We start from the raw sequence: 15823 nt of genomic DNA on the forward strand, positions 1-15823 counted from the left end.
AAATGTGGTGACTGGAGCAAACCAAGTTTTTTGTGGGCTGCGAATGCTTTTATAAATATTTTTCAATATGGAACAATTTCTAAAATATGAACACTATGAAGCTTTCAAATATAATTGGGCAATAAAAAGGATAACGTAGTTTTGGATACATCTAATATTACCTCTAAAGTGGTCAAATGATATAATATGTGGCGCTCTGAAGTATGATACTATGTTGTGGGTAGGACTTTTGCAACACGCTCGTAAACAGTCAAAATGTTTGGAAGGTAGTAATTCATCAACCAATATTGGCCGCCTCAGGTTCTCTGGCACATGTAGTTTTACAGAGCTGTGATATCTGTTTCTTCGTAGCGGGGAGGGGGGGGGGGGGGACGCAACAAAGTTGTAAACTATGTCCTTGTGAGTTGTGTCGCCCAAGTATCGCTATCGAGCTGTATGACTCACGCACAAGCTTTCCCAATCAGCTATCCTGTTAATTCCGATTGGAGCTACTCATACGGAAACCGACATGATGACGACATGATGACGACATGATGACGACATGATGACGTCCTCTTGTGCAGTAACTGCAACGCTATCGTGGCCTATGTAATTGTTCTTTCCGTTTGTCGTTGTTGACCTTTCTGGTTTCCGCATTTTTATCGCACTAAGTTACTACTTGAATTTCCGTTGAGGCTTGTTAAGGGTTTTCGCGAGTAGCATCTATGGTCTAAGGCCATGCCGTTCATATCCGTGACGTCACTGCCATCGTTGTGGCTGTTCAACGCGTTCCACAGGTCTTCAAAGGAGTCGTCACAAGTCCTAGAATTACCATATGTATTTGTATTGGACTCTTTGCTTCCAGGTAAGGCGGGAAATATGTGATGAAGCTTTTGTAAAAGCAAAATTTGGTACAAGCTAACTGCTATGTTGTTAATGAACGGGATACATGTAATGTTTCATTTTACTCAAATGCTGACTTGCAGGCTGGCCCAAGGGAAACCCTGTTTAATTCGTGTAGTGGGAAACGCCTCTTTGACTTGCACGAACGTGCAAGTCAAGTTTAGTTTGTTTTAGTGGAGAACTTGAGATTTTGTTCACTTACTGCGTTTCTGATTAGTGCTTTGTAGTTGGGTACAGGTGTTCGGTTTTCAAATTGTCGTGGCGTTGACTCGTGGAGGAGAATCGCAGTGATAATTTCCGAATAGGCACACCGGAAATTATTTATCTAATCGTCTTTAACATAGGGTGAGGCTCAAAAGAAGAAGCTGCGTGAACTCCTTGTGTGCTTTGATTCAAAGCAGCGCTGTAATAAAAAGAGATGCTCCTTCCGCGTCAGATTGGATTCGAAATCGCCGTGCTGGTATTAGGATTTTCACGGCACTTTAAATGAATGACCAATAATGGATCCGTGCCACGAGGAATCCATCTTATAAATAATTAAAATTACGAGCAACACGGCTTCCACAGAGTAATAGAGAGCCGACCGTTGCCTCTTATGGAAGACTCAGTTTGAACACGTGAGAAGAAAAGGACGCAGTCAGTTGAAGTGAAGCATATGTGACAAAATGTGTTCTTTCCAGTTTGCTTCACGTGTGACCTGTGCAGCTGCCTTTCCGATAAATTAAGTTGAGTTACAGGGTATGAACAAGGCGCAATTGCAGACATAAGCCTCTGAAAGAAAGCGTGAATGAAGATACGCGCATCTACAGTTGTAAACCGCAAATCATTCTAACATGAGACTTCTTTACCGTGGCAGCAAAAAAAAAAGTTGTCGAAGGTTTACTTCTTAAAACCTGCTTTAGAACTTAAATATACTTGTAACTTTTGCTTCAGCTAACGAAGCAAGACATCTCCAAGGTGACAGCCGCACGATGATGAGTAGCACGTGTGAACGGTTATGGAGTGTTTTTAGGTTAGGTGTTAGACAAACTCTCGTATAGCGGGCGCATCGGTTGGCCGTGACAGTCACGCATCATGAGATGGCAATTCAGGAATCGCCCGACGTTTATGCGCAAGCTCGAGCAAAAGCGGATGCGAGAGGGAAGATATGGGGGCTTTCTGACTTTGCCAAGGTAGTGCGAAGGAGTAATTTCTTCGCTCGTGTTGGTATGCGTTTGTCCCGGTAGTGCCGGCATTGTGGAATGAGGTCGCGGAATGGACCTGCCCTTGCACTAGCTTGTTTATGCTCCGATACTAGCTGCCGGCGCGGTAAATCAGGTGAAGCAGTGGGCACTGACGGGCCATGTGGTGATCGCTGTTTCTAAAGGTATATCGCACGTCCGCGAATCCCAGAATCTCAAGATACGTCGGATGCGCCTGGTTTTATTCGGTTTCGCTGGCTCCGCGGCTCCCGCCTACCGATATTTGCACATTATTTTCTTAAAGACGTTTATTTAGCTCAAAGAGGACCATTAGAAAAATGTGCTTTTGTAAAGTTGCGGCGAGCAGCATTCGAAAAGCCCGACACGAACGAAATGGTGCTTCACCGCCTGGGTTACTATAACGGGCATGTAGACCAGTGAGTGCTTTTGCATTTCACCATCAGAGATGATAGGCCTTTGTTCCAGGAACATCAGGGGTGACCTCGAACTCGGCAGGCCAATGCCGTAGCCACTGTGCCACCGGAAGAGGTGTGCGACGCGGTGACCAAACACGGGCGACGAACATGTTCCATAGAAGCATTTGCTGCCCGCAGTGACATAACTTTGGGCCTTAGATAAACAGCCGCAACTATGCTTCCCGTGAAGATATTTTGGCATCACCCGTGCATCGACGCGCTAAAAAAGCTAAGAATGTCGCCAATGTACGCAGGCTGAAGTTGTCTGTCAAAAGCCCGCTTTGAAGTAAGAACAAATCAATAGCCATCAACTCCTGCGTTCTGGGAAATACCTACGGCAACAATATTCATCGAGAATTTTTACAAGCGGCAAGACACGTAGTGCTACAGTCAGGAGTGCCCGAAGCGCCCTCGAAGATTTCCTGGATTGTGTTCGGAGTTACTTCTTCGCGGAAGGTAAACGCAGGAGGCGTGTTTCCACTGTTACTTTCTTCAGCCATAGCTGCTTCGGCGCCTCTGGAGCATTAGCGTCTGTTTCGTGAAAGAAGCAGGCGGAATCATAGCGCATGTGATGTCAGTGCCATTGAGTAAAGGGAATAAACGAAAGGATTGGCGCTTTGAGAACTAGAAGGCAACCATAGAGCTCAAGTGAAAAACAAAAGAAAGACGATAGAGTGTCGCCAATACCTCGACGCTAAAATGCTAATCTTTTAACGGTAGAAGAGGCGTGCAAATAACTCGCGCTGTCTTGCTACCAAATATTAAAAACCGTGTAACTCCCTCCCCCTGTGAAAAACCGCTGGAATGTCTTTTTAAGGGGAAAGGCCTTCATGGGAAATGGGTCGAATATTTGACCGTCCGGCGTTATGGCATCAACATTCAAGCGCATGCGCCAGTGTTTCTCAACCAATAAAAAGGAAAAGAGTTCGATCACCTTTGTTCGCGCTGAACGGACGCCCCTCTAAATAAGCATTGTGGCCAAAGAAGTCTGTGCGTGTGGTTTCCCTGGTTTGTTCATGCCTGGCGAGCAGTCTACACGTACGTGTCTTGCGACATATTGAGGAGCGTGAGTACGTCTGCGTGAATTGGAAATGCATCTGTCGTTGAAAGTTGGCGCTGTCTGTTTGCCTAATTTGTATTTCCGTGTCCCACTCATTCAGTGCTAAGAGAATATATAAAAGCCCTTGTAGCTACCTTCGTCAAATTAAGCGCTAAAAATCATTCAGGCAACCAGCGTCTGTCTCCCAATGGCCTTCATAGACTTGCCACGGCCATTCTAGCGGGCCTTTAACCACGCAGAAACAGTGGCGATGAATAGGCGACCGTAAAATAGCACAAGAGAAAAACGAGTTAAGCGAAAGCAAGTAATAATAGAAAGTGACAACGCATTGAAATGACCATGTCAAAGTAATTTAAGGAATTTCTTGCGAGCACGCAGACTTTCACCTTCATCCTCTTTAGCGTAGGCTAAAGGGATTCTAATCTTTTAGGTTTACTTCTCTAATTGAAGTGCTACGGCTTCCAGGGGAAAATTGGCCCACGTTAAGCAATTCTGAAATAAATAAATATATATATATATATATATATATAAATATATATATTGGAAACAGTTTCATTTCCAGAACTCGATCGCGTAAAGCGGGCGCAGTTTGTCAACGGTCTGTGAAGTGCCGCTTCTGCGGTCGAGGGTAGGGAGGTCATGCTTTCTCGATGTTGGTATTGACGAGATCTTCCACCCTTCTTGCGTGGACAGCGGGCGTGTTTTTTTTTTTAGGCTTGATTCTGTGAACACGTGGGGAGCATCGACAGCTTGAGTGCATTTTTTTTTTGTGTGGAAATATTGGAATGTGCTTCGCGCTCGGCTATAGCCGTGAAGCCTACGTGGCTTTCATTGGTGTTGTATCACTTCTACTGGATGCCTCACACGTGGATGCACCGATTCTTTGTTCAAGCATGTCATAAGATGCGAATGGAGAACAGATGCCAGGGCCGGAACCCTGCGGCCCATTTGGGGTTCTTTCCAGTGGTGGCGTCACTGTCGTGAACTTCTTTCACACTCGCTACATGGAACGGGTATCTTCTAAAAAAAAAATGCCGTGCTGCCAGCATCGCGTGTCCGAAAAAATTCTATTGCACACACTTTCATGAAATATGGAATTTACTAAATGATGCAGAAATTCTGACTATTGTTTCGTAATGGGTAGCCGTTCTTTGGCTCTGCTGTTAGTTCGCTTTTGTTTACTTGCTTCTCGTACCTAATGCATGTCTACCTACCGATCGCTTTTCCGATGTCTAAAAATACTTGCTCATTTGCTCAAATGCTGCTCAATTTAGGCAGCATTTTGTGTTCTTTATCATGTGTGTCCTGCATAGACCGCATCATGCTACATAGTGAAACTCTTGGATTGGAACTGGTTCAGGAAGCCACATTACGGAAATAGCCAATACTTGCTTGGTTACGTGGATGGATACATGTCTGTAGAGGGAGCACATCGAGATGTGCTCCCTCTACAGACAGAACCTTTCTACATGGAAGAATTGGAGGCTGCTCTAGCCATTTGCAGGCGTTCCTCTTCGCTCCTGACTAGATAATATAGCGCACGCTGCTGTACGCCTTCTTGAACATGAAGAGCGAGAGGTCCTGCTGTGTCATCCCAACGTTTCTTGGAGTGACGGAAAGAGCCCCCTTGTACTCAAATCATATCTGCCTCTTGCTCTCGCCAGCTTTGTTCGCAAGTTTATTGAGAGGATGATACCCACGCGCCTCGAGTTGTTTTTTGATCATTGCAATGTTTATGCAGACGCGATGACCGGCTTTTGACGTGGCCTTTCATGGGTCGACAACGTCATTGATTTTGCGTATTCAACTACAGCATACACCCAAATGCCTCTCCTTAGCGCTATCGTAAGGCGTGACTGGCGCTTATGGTAACGTTTCACGTGAAGCCATTGTTGACGCGCTCGTGTCCGCTCAAATCGGAGGTCGTGCTATTTGCCGAATTGGGAGCAACCTGACCCGAATGAGCTTTTTTTTGTATTCCCCGAGGATGGTGAAATTACCGACCACTACACGTATTGTTCAACATAGCTCTGATTTTGCTAGTGGAATCCCTGCCATACTCGGTCAGACTATCAATTTATGCAGGTGACATTTGCATCTGGGCTTCAGGAGTAGCTGCTTCGCAGGTTCACGCAAGATTACAAAAGGCTGCAACGCTGACGTATGCTTATGTTAAGAGACAGCGCCTCGGCATCTTAACAGCAAAATGCGCATTAGTTACCTTAATGCAAAATGAAAGGCCGGATACCAGGTGGCAACTAATGGCCTGCCTATCATGCACAAGAGAACGCATCAATGTTGGGAAATTATCGTTGGCCGCGACCTGTTGTGGACACCACTACGAAACCTAAGTCACCGTTTAAAAGCAATGGATGGAAAACATGGAGACCGTCGATGTGTTCCGTGCTTCAACTGTACAAAGCGCTCTTCATGGATTTCTAGCGTTGCAGCACTCCGCTGTTGTTAAGGGCTCGGAGACAAATTTTAGCGTGCTTGGGAGCATGCAGGTTCGTTCATTCATTCATTTGTTCGAATAAAGTACCATAAAGCATATTGACACGTGTACTCATCTTTATCGGGCAACCATGTTTTGCTGCCTAAATGTAATCGCACAGCATGGGACGCGCCTGCATGTATCCGAAGTTTCTGGAAAGTTATCGATGCTTCTATCCACTGTCTGTGGTCGCCGAACGTTATGTTATCTGATTTCATCACCTCACGCGAATGGTGTAGAACTTTGTAGAAGGCACGCGGGTCCGAACGATTAGTCTGGAACATTCGGCGACTGCTCTATAAAACCCGACGCGCTTGACCCGCTGATCAGATTTTCAACCGATCACCGACCGTGTTCGCCGCTATCGTGCTATAAGTGTAGCCTGTTTTTGTGTGCACAGGTTCGCCCAATAAAAGTTACTTTGGTATTCCACCGTATTGCTGCTTTCTTCACCGTCACTACCACATGACAATATAAAGGAACATAGGACGAGGAGGAAAGATTGCCTCGGGCTCCTCCGCGTCCACTGTCGGTAATATTTGAGACTATATTGTAGCACTGCTGGCAAGTACTATGTAAAGAAAAGAAGCGCCACACAGTTTAATTGATCGTGCAGTTAAACAGTTCAATCAACAATAAGCAGCCCCTAGAAAAAAAAGTTTCTTCTAATGGCAAAGCTGAAGGAACCTTGCTGCTGCTTTTTATCGACGTCGACACGATAGCAAACTGGGAATCCCTGCTTACTCTCTTAATTACTGGCTTACTAGTATTGTCCTTAGCAGGAGTACAGTACCGTAAAGACGCGAGTAGCGCTATCACCACAGCGATTCACCCATCAGATCATCTCAACCGTGAGCCTACGCCCACGAGGCAACAGTTACATTTCTTGTATTAGAAACTATGCAGAATGTAGAGCACAGACTGACAGGTGCAGAACCGCGCACCCGTGAGCCAGCGGCGGTGCTCTAGAAATGTGTCGTATACGACTGCAGACAGATTGCTGAGTCACGTGCAAGGTGAGGCGTTGTATACCAGCGGCTGAAAGTCTTCCCACACCTACCGGAGACTGTAGTTGTGCCACAAGCCGCGTAGTACTGCGTACTCCATGGCTCAGCGCCGGTGGCGTCAGGAATTCTAAAATGCAAGAAAGAAATGCACATGAACAGTGCGGCCTGCGATAGTGAACAAATGTAGGTGAAGATTGTAGCTGAAGCCAACATTTCGACAAGGGGGCGGAACTCGTGAGGATCAGTACATTTAAAAGGGAGACATTTGCTTGCAGAATCCTTAAGGCGCACAGGCGTGTTGCTCGGGGGCAGATTCACGCGCGCCCTGTGCATGTATGCTTTACGGTCTCTGGCTCTTTTGAAATATCTGCGCTAAGCTTTAGGTGAACATTCTTTGCTATTGTATGGGTAATGGGCTGTTTCTATACCTATATTTATTGCTATTGTTGTTCACATGGCTATTGGAATTTTATGGCGCTGCTCAACTCTTCTGGTCTATACTGTAAATCATGTCAGCTTTGCCAGCCTCTAGACTGGCTTATGTCCTTATATGGTTAGAACTTCGTGGGCAAATGAATGAGAAAGCGTCAAGGCAAAGGAAAAATGTTCTTTATTACCTTCAGTGTGAAGTCCGGTGAAATATATAGCATTAAATAAAAATAATAAATTAAATTCCAAGAATTGCCTGAATGAACATTTTGGTTTTGGTTTCCAACTTGAAAAAATTCTGAAATCACCAATCCTAAAATAGACGCGTAAAATAGCTGGCATTTATGCGAGCATTTCCAAAGTATCTGCTAAAAAAATAGTTTGTTTTTGAGTGCTGCGTATTACATCAATGTTGGGCACTTTAGATGTGATATTAGGGCAGTTTAAATCATCATTATATTTTTAAAGCTTATAAATAAGTTGTAATTTCCATACTCGAGTTTCAATTTTCTTAACAAATCGAAAATGAAATGCCTTTGATTTCAATATGATATTTTGTAATACGACACAAGGTTTACCAATGTTGTTGCGGTGGTTGCGGAGCAAGACAATTCATTCTCTCGCATTTACGCCCTAGGTAGCAGATCCCCAGATAAAGCCTCCTGTTAAAGCCAGCACCATATTGTGAAAAGAAGAGCTGATAATTGCAGCGTCAGGCATCAGAGCTTCAATCCATCGCACAAGTTCGTCGATTCAAGCATAACTGTGCCATATACGGCATTCCATTACGTGTAAATTAATTAATTTTAATTAAATTAGGTTAAGGTAAATAAATCATGAGGTCTAAATTAGTTGCTCTATTGAAAGGAATTCCTACAGAAGTTAGGCTCACCTAGCATCATTTCCCAGAATGCCCGATGCTTCCTCCGTGCCCGCATGGCCTGTACTGGCCACTGCATACTGGCCACCGCCGCTGCTGCTGTAGACTGGATGTGTGAAACTGGTGCTTCCGGTTTCTCTGTTGTGTGCATACCCTGAAATCGAAGCTGTTGGATCCACACTGTCACATTCCCTGCTAGAAACGCGAGGGGACCAATAAGTTTTCGCAGGAGTCTTGATGCTAATAAATCCTAACAGCAGTGCTTCCGTCTGCAATGCTTCTCTAAATGCAAGCAACAAAAGCTGGAAGGCCCAACGTGGCACTACGAAAAAGACAAGTATACGCATTTGGAGTTATTGTTCTTTTCCTTGGCCTTTGATGCCTAGACGACAGCATGGTTGTTCTTACAAAGCCTGATTTTGGTTTCCTTGCTTCTGGTGTTTGGATCATGCATTATCTCCGCCATAGGCTACTAAGTGTGAACCATCGCTTTGGCTTATCACACAATAAGATTGAACCTGCATATAGAGACCAATGGCTACATACTAGTTTTCTGCTGGTATTCAAAAAATTAACCACAAGAAAACCGCGTGGTTCTATAGTAATTTACTGCACTCGTATTGGCTGCTTATATTTAGTTTATCTCACTAAATGGGAAAGCTTTTTGTAAGATCAACGGCTTTGGCTTTGGCGAACCCGAACATAAACTCTCCATGTTTTGCCTATGTGTTTATCTCGAAATGCAAGGAAAGGTTCATGAAAGGGAAAATTATCATCTACCAGGCCAAGAAAGATTGGTCCCCATCCGACATGTTGTTAAAAAAAAACAAATTTATTTTGTAAACTGCAAAACTTTCATTCTCAGAAACCCGCACAGTTTTCCCGTACATCTATGGTGTACGCGTGTACACAACAATTCATTCCTTCAAGAAATTGAGCTTAGCTTCGGACACGTGGTCATGTCGAGGACGGATCCAGCATAGCCTCAGGTTCTTGAAGCCTTTTTTATCTGTAGAAGAAATTGTCGAAATTGTTATACAATAATGCACAGCTGTCTTCGTCTGCGTCTGGCATTTCTACATTCCATCCAATTATTACGACTATTTTGTAGGATTTTTTTTGTCAAGTCTAAGGTAATAACTAGATGTGCAGCCGAGCTGAACTCATCATGCGATTATGCACTTTATTAAAGAGCTCCAAAAACAAGCACTGCTACTAATGCAAGGCTTGAGGAGCGTTACCACTGATTTCATACGTTGCGACGTGGACATGGTATGTTGAACAGCAAACCGAGACAACCTGTCTCGTAGTTGCGAGAAATCTATCTCACATGGCCAGGTACCGTCTTATAGCGCATGTTGCATTCCGCCTCTTTAATTGGGAAAGCTACACATTATAAATGCACATATAGCTACCATAAGTCTGGTAAATGGGCATCAGGAATTGCTCAAGTATAATCTACAAACTATCCTAGTGATTAGAACAGAATCACACGCGTGCGTGCAGCTTGATCAACGCAGCGAATAGTCTGTTCGATCTTGTCACCAGGGGAACCTAATTTTATGGAACGACAGTTCAGTTTAGAATGTTCTGCTCAGATTTACATGCGCAGAACCGTGCACCTGAGAGCAAGTGAGGGTGCTGTTTGTGTGTATCGTGTGCGATACAAGACACCAGCTTCCTCAATCACCAGCAAGACGAGGTGTGGTAGACCAACGTCTAAAAACCTTCCCACACGTACCCTGGATGGTGGATGTGCGTGCAGTCGTGTAGTACTGCGTGTTGCTTTGGTGAACCCCCGTGGTCTGAGGATTTCTAGAACAGAAAAAAAAACGAACAGTAATGCCTGAGGTGATTAACAGTGGCGTAACAAAGGTTGTTTCTGAGGCCAACATCTCGGCAAGTTGATGCAACTCATGAACACAAGTCCCCTCCTTGAAGTCTAGGGTTTGACGAAAACTCGTCTGGCGAGGAAATAACATGGCTGAATAAACGTACACTCGCCAACTAAAAAAAATTACAAAACACGGATTGACGTTTCGGCGCCCAATACGGGTGCCTTGTTCACAATCAATCAATTGTGAACAAGGCACCCGTATTGGGCGCCGAAACGTCAATCCGTGTTTTGTAATTTTTTGAGTTGGCGAGTGTACGTTTATTCAGCCAAGTCCCCTCCTTGAAACGTTTGCGCCCTGCGACCATAAGCTACACACATACATTGATCTGATACAATATACTGCCAGCTACGAGATCGATTTGAACACAAAGTTACTTGGCAAGAGAAAGGGGCAAGCAATTACATCTATACCAAGGTATAAGATCAATAAACAAAGTCAGTATCATGGTATTACAGACATTGTATATTTGCATAACGACTTGCTCATTAATGGAACACTTAATGTTACATTTGTGAGAAAACACGCCTAATAGCTTAGATAACGACCACAAATACTGGCGGTCACAGCGATTCCTTTATGAGCAGAACTTGCAAAGAAGGCTACAGGTGCTTGTCCCAAAGTGAACGTTCCTTGACGCCACTCCCTATTACAAGTGATTTCGGAAGCACTGATCAGGCCACCTACAACAATGCATGAGCGGGAAGCCAGTGTCTAACAAGTATTTCTCTGTTAGCCGCCTCTTGGTCACCCTCCTATTTGCAGATGTTCACGGGACTTCCAGAAGTCTCCCTGGGCTACACATGTGTCGTCATACTTAGGACATAAGGGTCTTGGTGATTATTACGAGCAGGCCTCGATAGTCCATATCAAATTTTCTCGCAATATTACCTAGAAGGACATCTGGCGACACCGTGTATGCGATTTTTCTGTCGGACATAGAGATGCCTATGGAATGTCGGGATATTATAGAGGTCCATGGTGTTATCTAGAACGTTGCATAACCTGAAAGATGTTTATGGCTGCCTTGATATAGATTTCTTCAAATGAAACCTTCGTAAAATGTTTTGATTCACCGGCAGTATATCTTTCGATAATGTTTTCTCACCTACAGTACATAGCATACGCTGACAAATTCCTGCAATGCTTACGGAAATCTGTTCTCGAACGTGAGCGACCTGCTGACAATCTGTGGCTTCACCTATTTGGACATAAAAGCACATGCCCTCCTGATTGAGCAATATTTTTGCGTATGTAGCAATAAAGAAAAAGTAGCTGATAACGTGATAATTTAGGAAAAGATTTTAACCGTCATTTTCCTTCGCTTCCCAGGCGCGCATTGAAACTGTACTGGCTCTGCGAGAACGATGCCCAAAGTGACTCCATCGCGCATTACAATGCATGCAACAAAAGAGTACAGCGCCAATGTATCTTCTAGATAACATAGTCGGAACCTGCATAGCTTCTGTTTTACAAGATCGCGCTCTTATGCGCACACTGTGATTTGACTTCGGGTAAAATAGTCAATATATCGAATTTATGGGTGTGCCAACAGTGGCCTAAGAAGGCGCTCTTATGCATACACCGAATACACTTGGATGCGGGCCCGAGGGTATAGACTGAGTTATGTATATCCGAGAGTCGTCTTAATTCAGGCGCCTTTTTTGAGAGTTCACAACAACACACTTTGTATGCGGTAAGAGAACTGGCGCAATGTGCACGCAATGATGTTAACAAAAGGGAAGCTAGGTAATACTCCACGCAAGCAGCAAGTAGCCCAGAACCTAACATAAACTATTGATTGGTGCCCTGAAACTGTCGAGACATCGTGGATTATGTTCGGCCTATGAACTCAAAGCTCGCCCAACAAAACAGTGACGCCTGTCATTTAGCGATTGTTCATAGTTGCTAGGAATGGCCGTACGGGGTGGCAGCGTGGCAGCTTTCAGCCCGCTGCACGTGTTCGAATCCAACCAGATGAGGCACACTTCAGAGAACTGCGGATGACCGGCAGCCACGTGGCGCCTCTCCAAAAGGGCGGGCCCTCCTCCAAAAGGGTGGGTCATCTACGGTGACGTCGAACGGTGACGTCGAACGATGACTGGATGAACGATGACTGGATGAACGTTTCCGTCCACTGGGACTAAAGGGGGGATCAAGAGCTGATAAGCAGCGATTGCTCGCTGCTAGAGTGTGCTCATCTTCGGGAGCTGAGTGCTCGTTGTCATGCTAGAAATGTACTCGTGAGCTGTGTGCTCGTAAGCTGTTTGCTGTATGTTAGTCTTGCGGGCTCCATATGGGAGTCACGCTAGACTGGCGATGTACCTCATGTTTTAAATGTAAATCCTGCAAATAAATCCTGCTCGCCTAGTCCTTTCGCCCTAAGGTCGTCCCAACGACTACGACTGCTCCAATCCTTACATGGCGGACACACCCACACAAATCTAACTATCAGGGAAACGAAGAAGAGCCATTTCTGAAGCGTCCCGGCCAACATGCCACCGCCGGATTTGTCGCTCTAGTGCAAGTTTCTTTTTTTTAGCACACACTACATTCCCTGGGTAAACTTAGATTCACCGTTCCAATTTAGAAACCTTGATTTAAAATAACATCTTGCTCCTCACTATCAATATGAATTCCATAAGCTGGAGTAAGTAAAGAGGCAACGAGCCTTCAACTGTGCCGCATATTGCAGCGTGTTAACAGCATGGAACAACGGCCGAGTTGTTAAAGCTTCATGACTGCGCCCTTTTCTGTTCCCCTCCTTAATGACACAGTTTCATACAATAAGCAGTAACCAATAACTCTGGCGCTAGTTTCTACGGGAGCATGGGAATTATGCGAGGTACATGGATTTGCCTTAATTTCCCCCTTCAGACTTTAAACGGCATAGTGACTTTGTAAATTAGTTATTTTCAACATTGTCCTGCGTAATGAATAAATAATATTAACATTGTCCGACGGCAGGATTCCAACACAGGACCTCTAAGCACATGGGTACAATATTGAAACTATTTCGCCATGGACGCATGTATCGACAAGCAATGTGAAACGCCTTTATATAGTTATTGCGGGCAAGCCAGTGCCTTGAGACGCTTGGGGCATTTCCACTTGGCCACCTCGACAAGCTCAGTCATTTCCATGAGTACCGCTTGTACGTATTTGCACCGTCTTCTTCCTCACTTCCAAGTGCATAGATTGCTCTGAGATTTACGGTATTGAAGGCAGACAAAGCTTAATAAACGGCTCCGCAACAACGTGTGAATAATCAGACAAATCTATGTACTTCCCATCATTCCGATGATGGCTCAACAATTGATGTGTCCGAGTACTCTCAAGTATTCTGTAGGAAACCCAATGCTTTCTGCTGTGTCCGTGTCGAGTCGTTCTCTTGCAACAAGGAAGTATGTTAACGCCAGCTCCGCCTGCCGAATGCTCAAAGCTGCTGATGCAGTTCCCGTTTCAGACATCAGAGCTTGCGCTCCCCTTGAACATTTAGAAGGGGCAGGCACAGTTGAAGTCCGGTAAGCATTCCCTGTAGGCTCCGAGTTCTTTAGCAATGAAACGTTTCTTAATGTCGCCTTACCTGGCTTCGTATTGTAAACTTGCTGATGCCTCCACCATTCCAGCGAGGCTTGTGCTGGTCGTTTTGTGACCGATGCTGCTTTTGGGCCCCAGGTGCAGGTGACTAGGGATACCGCTGGAATAGGCACCTGTATGTTATCAAAGAACATAAAAAGTGTTAATTGCCAGCTATGCAAGGCCAATTAATAAGTAATGACTTTTTTTATCGTCTAGCCAAAATCATTTATTGGCAGAAGAATCCCATTGCAGTGCTTGCATATGCGTTGCAATTTTCTTTATGAAACTCGGTATTGAATTCATGCAAGACTTCGTGGCCATAAGAGAGCCGACCACGCAAGATTCTGCAATGTTGGCCTCTTCCGAAGAATATTACGCTCCATTACATACCTCGGGCAGAACAAGATATTGTTCGAAGTGAAAATGAACATTTCCCTTTCTTCAGCGCGCAAACTTTGACCCAATATATTTGCTGCATCATCAAATAATATGCGCGTCAGATGCTTCACAATGTTCTTGCTCTTTTTGATCCATTACGAGCAGCAGACATGGCCCGTTGTAGACGAAGACAAAGAAAAATGAGAGGATGTATTTCAGACGAGGTACTACAAATTTTTCTTCGAAACCTGTGCAACCTCTGCAGAATTTGTTGACCTTCTATGATTCATACCTGCGTCTGTCAACGACGTACTTGCATATCAGATGCCGGTAACCGAATCACATTTCAGGAATCCTCTAGATGAAGTTCTTAAGGAAATACAGCCCACAAGCGATGCATTTGTATGAGCTCATTACGAAAAAAAATTGCCCATGCTACTGGAATCTCGAGTATATGCAAGTATGAAATGGCTTACAGAAAGGAAGACTGGTTGAAGTAATTACGATGTTTACTCACAATCATTTTAGCTCTCATAACCATGCGCGGCTCGCGCGACGCTGCCGGCCTGGTGACGCAGCGGCGCGCCATCTTTTGGAGGCGGCGCCAAATCCGCGCCGCGTAACTCACGGGCCTCTGCCTTTGAAAACACTGGTAATCATATCTCAGCGCCGAAAGTGGGTTAATTGTATGGGGTGCTGTATTTCTGTTTTCAACGTCGCTATTCGAACTGACCAAGTAAACTTCAGCGTACAAGAAATTGCAGCTTGAGTGATGTTGTAAGCAGGCAAGAGTAAGAAATAGGAGTGAGGGATTGAAAACTTTATTCAAGACGTTTGGCGAATTTCGCGGAGTGGAGCTATGACCACCCCATTCTAGGTGACGGCCCGGGGCGTTTGACACGGGTGGTATCCTCGGCGTGCCGGACGCCCCAAAGTGTATCGGAGAGGTCGTGGCTGAGAAGCGCGACCTCCCATAGCGCCCAGTGGTTCGAGAGTGACATGTGTACCCCTTTCACCTGGGACCCTTTCTTCTCACTACCATTGGAATCGGAAGAAAAATATCTTTAACTTCTTCGCGCAGTAACTAGCCTATGTGTTGCGGCCCTGTACAGGGAGTTGAAGGCAGGAGACTGCATTTTCTTAATTTTGACTCGTTCCTCGGATGATCTCGTTTCGATCTCCCAACGATGCCCATTTGTTCTCGTTTTGTTCTCGCCCCATTCACCACCCATTCTCGTCATGATTTCCTGGATAACGGCTCCGGAGTTTTCTCAACGTCTCCAGAAGGTTGCCAAGAACTGGGTTTGGATGTATTGTGTGCGTGCGTGCGTTTGTGCATGTGCGCGCTTGTGCGCACGTGTGAGCGTGTTTGCGCGTGTGTGCGTGTAGAAAAAGATGGAGAGAGAGCAAAGGAGAAGGCGGGAGGGGCCAAGCCTAGTTGCTCGGGTACGCGGTGTCGCAACACGCCAAACGCCTGCTGATGCAAACGCCCCTGCGGGGCTGCGTGTAGTTCATGCTTCAAGCGGCGCTCATTCCATACATCCCTGTGTAGGCCATCG

At 45.2% G+C, this 15823-nt stretch overlaps 1 protein-coding gene and 1 long non-coding RNA gene across 7 annotated transcripts in view; one reads left to right on the top strand and one right to left on the bottom strand.

Moving 5' to 3' along the window:
• Window positions 1–15823, top strand: part of LOC135919788 (uncharacterized) — a 379293-nt gene that overhangs the window by 26135 nt on the left and 337335 nt on the right. The gene's annotated exons all lie outside the window — the stretch shown is intronic.
• LOC135919772 (uncharacterized) overlaps window positions 1–15823 on the bottom strand; it is a 47946-nt gene that overhangs the window by 17838 nt on the left and 14285 nt on the right. For 4 of the 5 annotated variants that reach the window (XR_011508704.1, XR_011508706.1, XR_011508705.1 and 1 more), the window contains exons 5-8: window positions 13891–14017; window positions 10151–10224; window positions 8422–8575; window positions 7154–7227 (exon numbers count right to left, since the gene is read on the bottom strand). Coding sequence is in view for 2 of the 5 variants with exons in the window: in XM_070526017.1 (XP_070382118.1) it covers window positions 7154–7227; window positions 8422–8575; window positions 10151–10224; window positions 13891–14017 (429 nt within the window). In the remaining 3 variants the exon portion in view is untranslated. The remainder of the gene's footprint in view (window positions 1–7153; window positions 7228–8421; window positions 8576–10150; window positions 10225–13890; window positions 14018–15823) is intronic. The other variant, XM_070526018.1, reaches the window with a different exon arrangement.

The sequence above is a fragment of the Dermacentor albipictus genome, chromosome 9 (assembly GCF_038994185.2).
Source record: "Dermacentor albipictus isolate Rhodes 1998 colony chromosome 9, USDA_Dalb.pri_finalv2, whole genome shotgun sequence".
NCBI lineage: Eukaryota > Metazoa > Arthropoda > Arachnida > Ixodida > Ixodidae > Dermacentor > Dermacentor albipictus.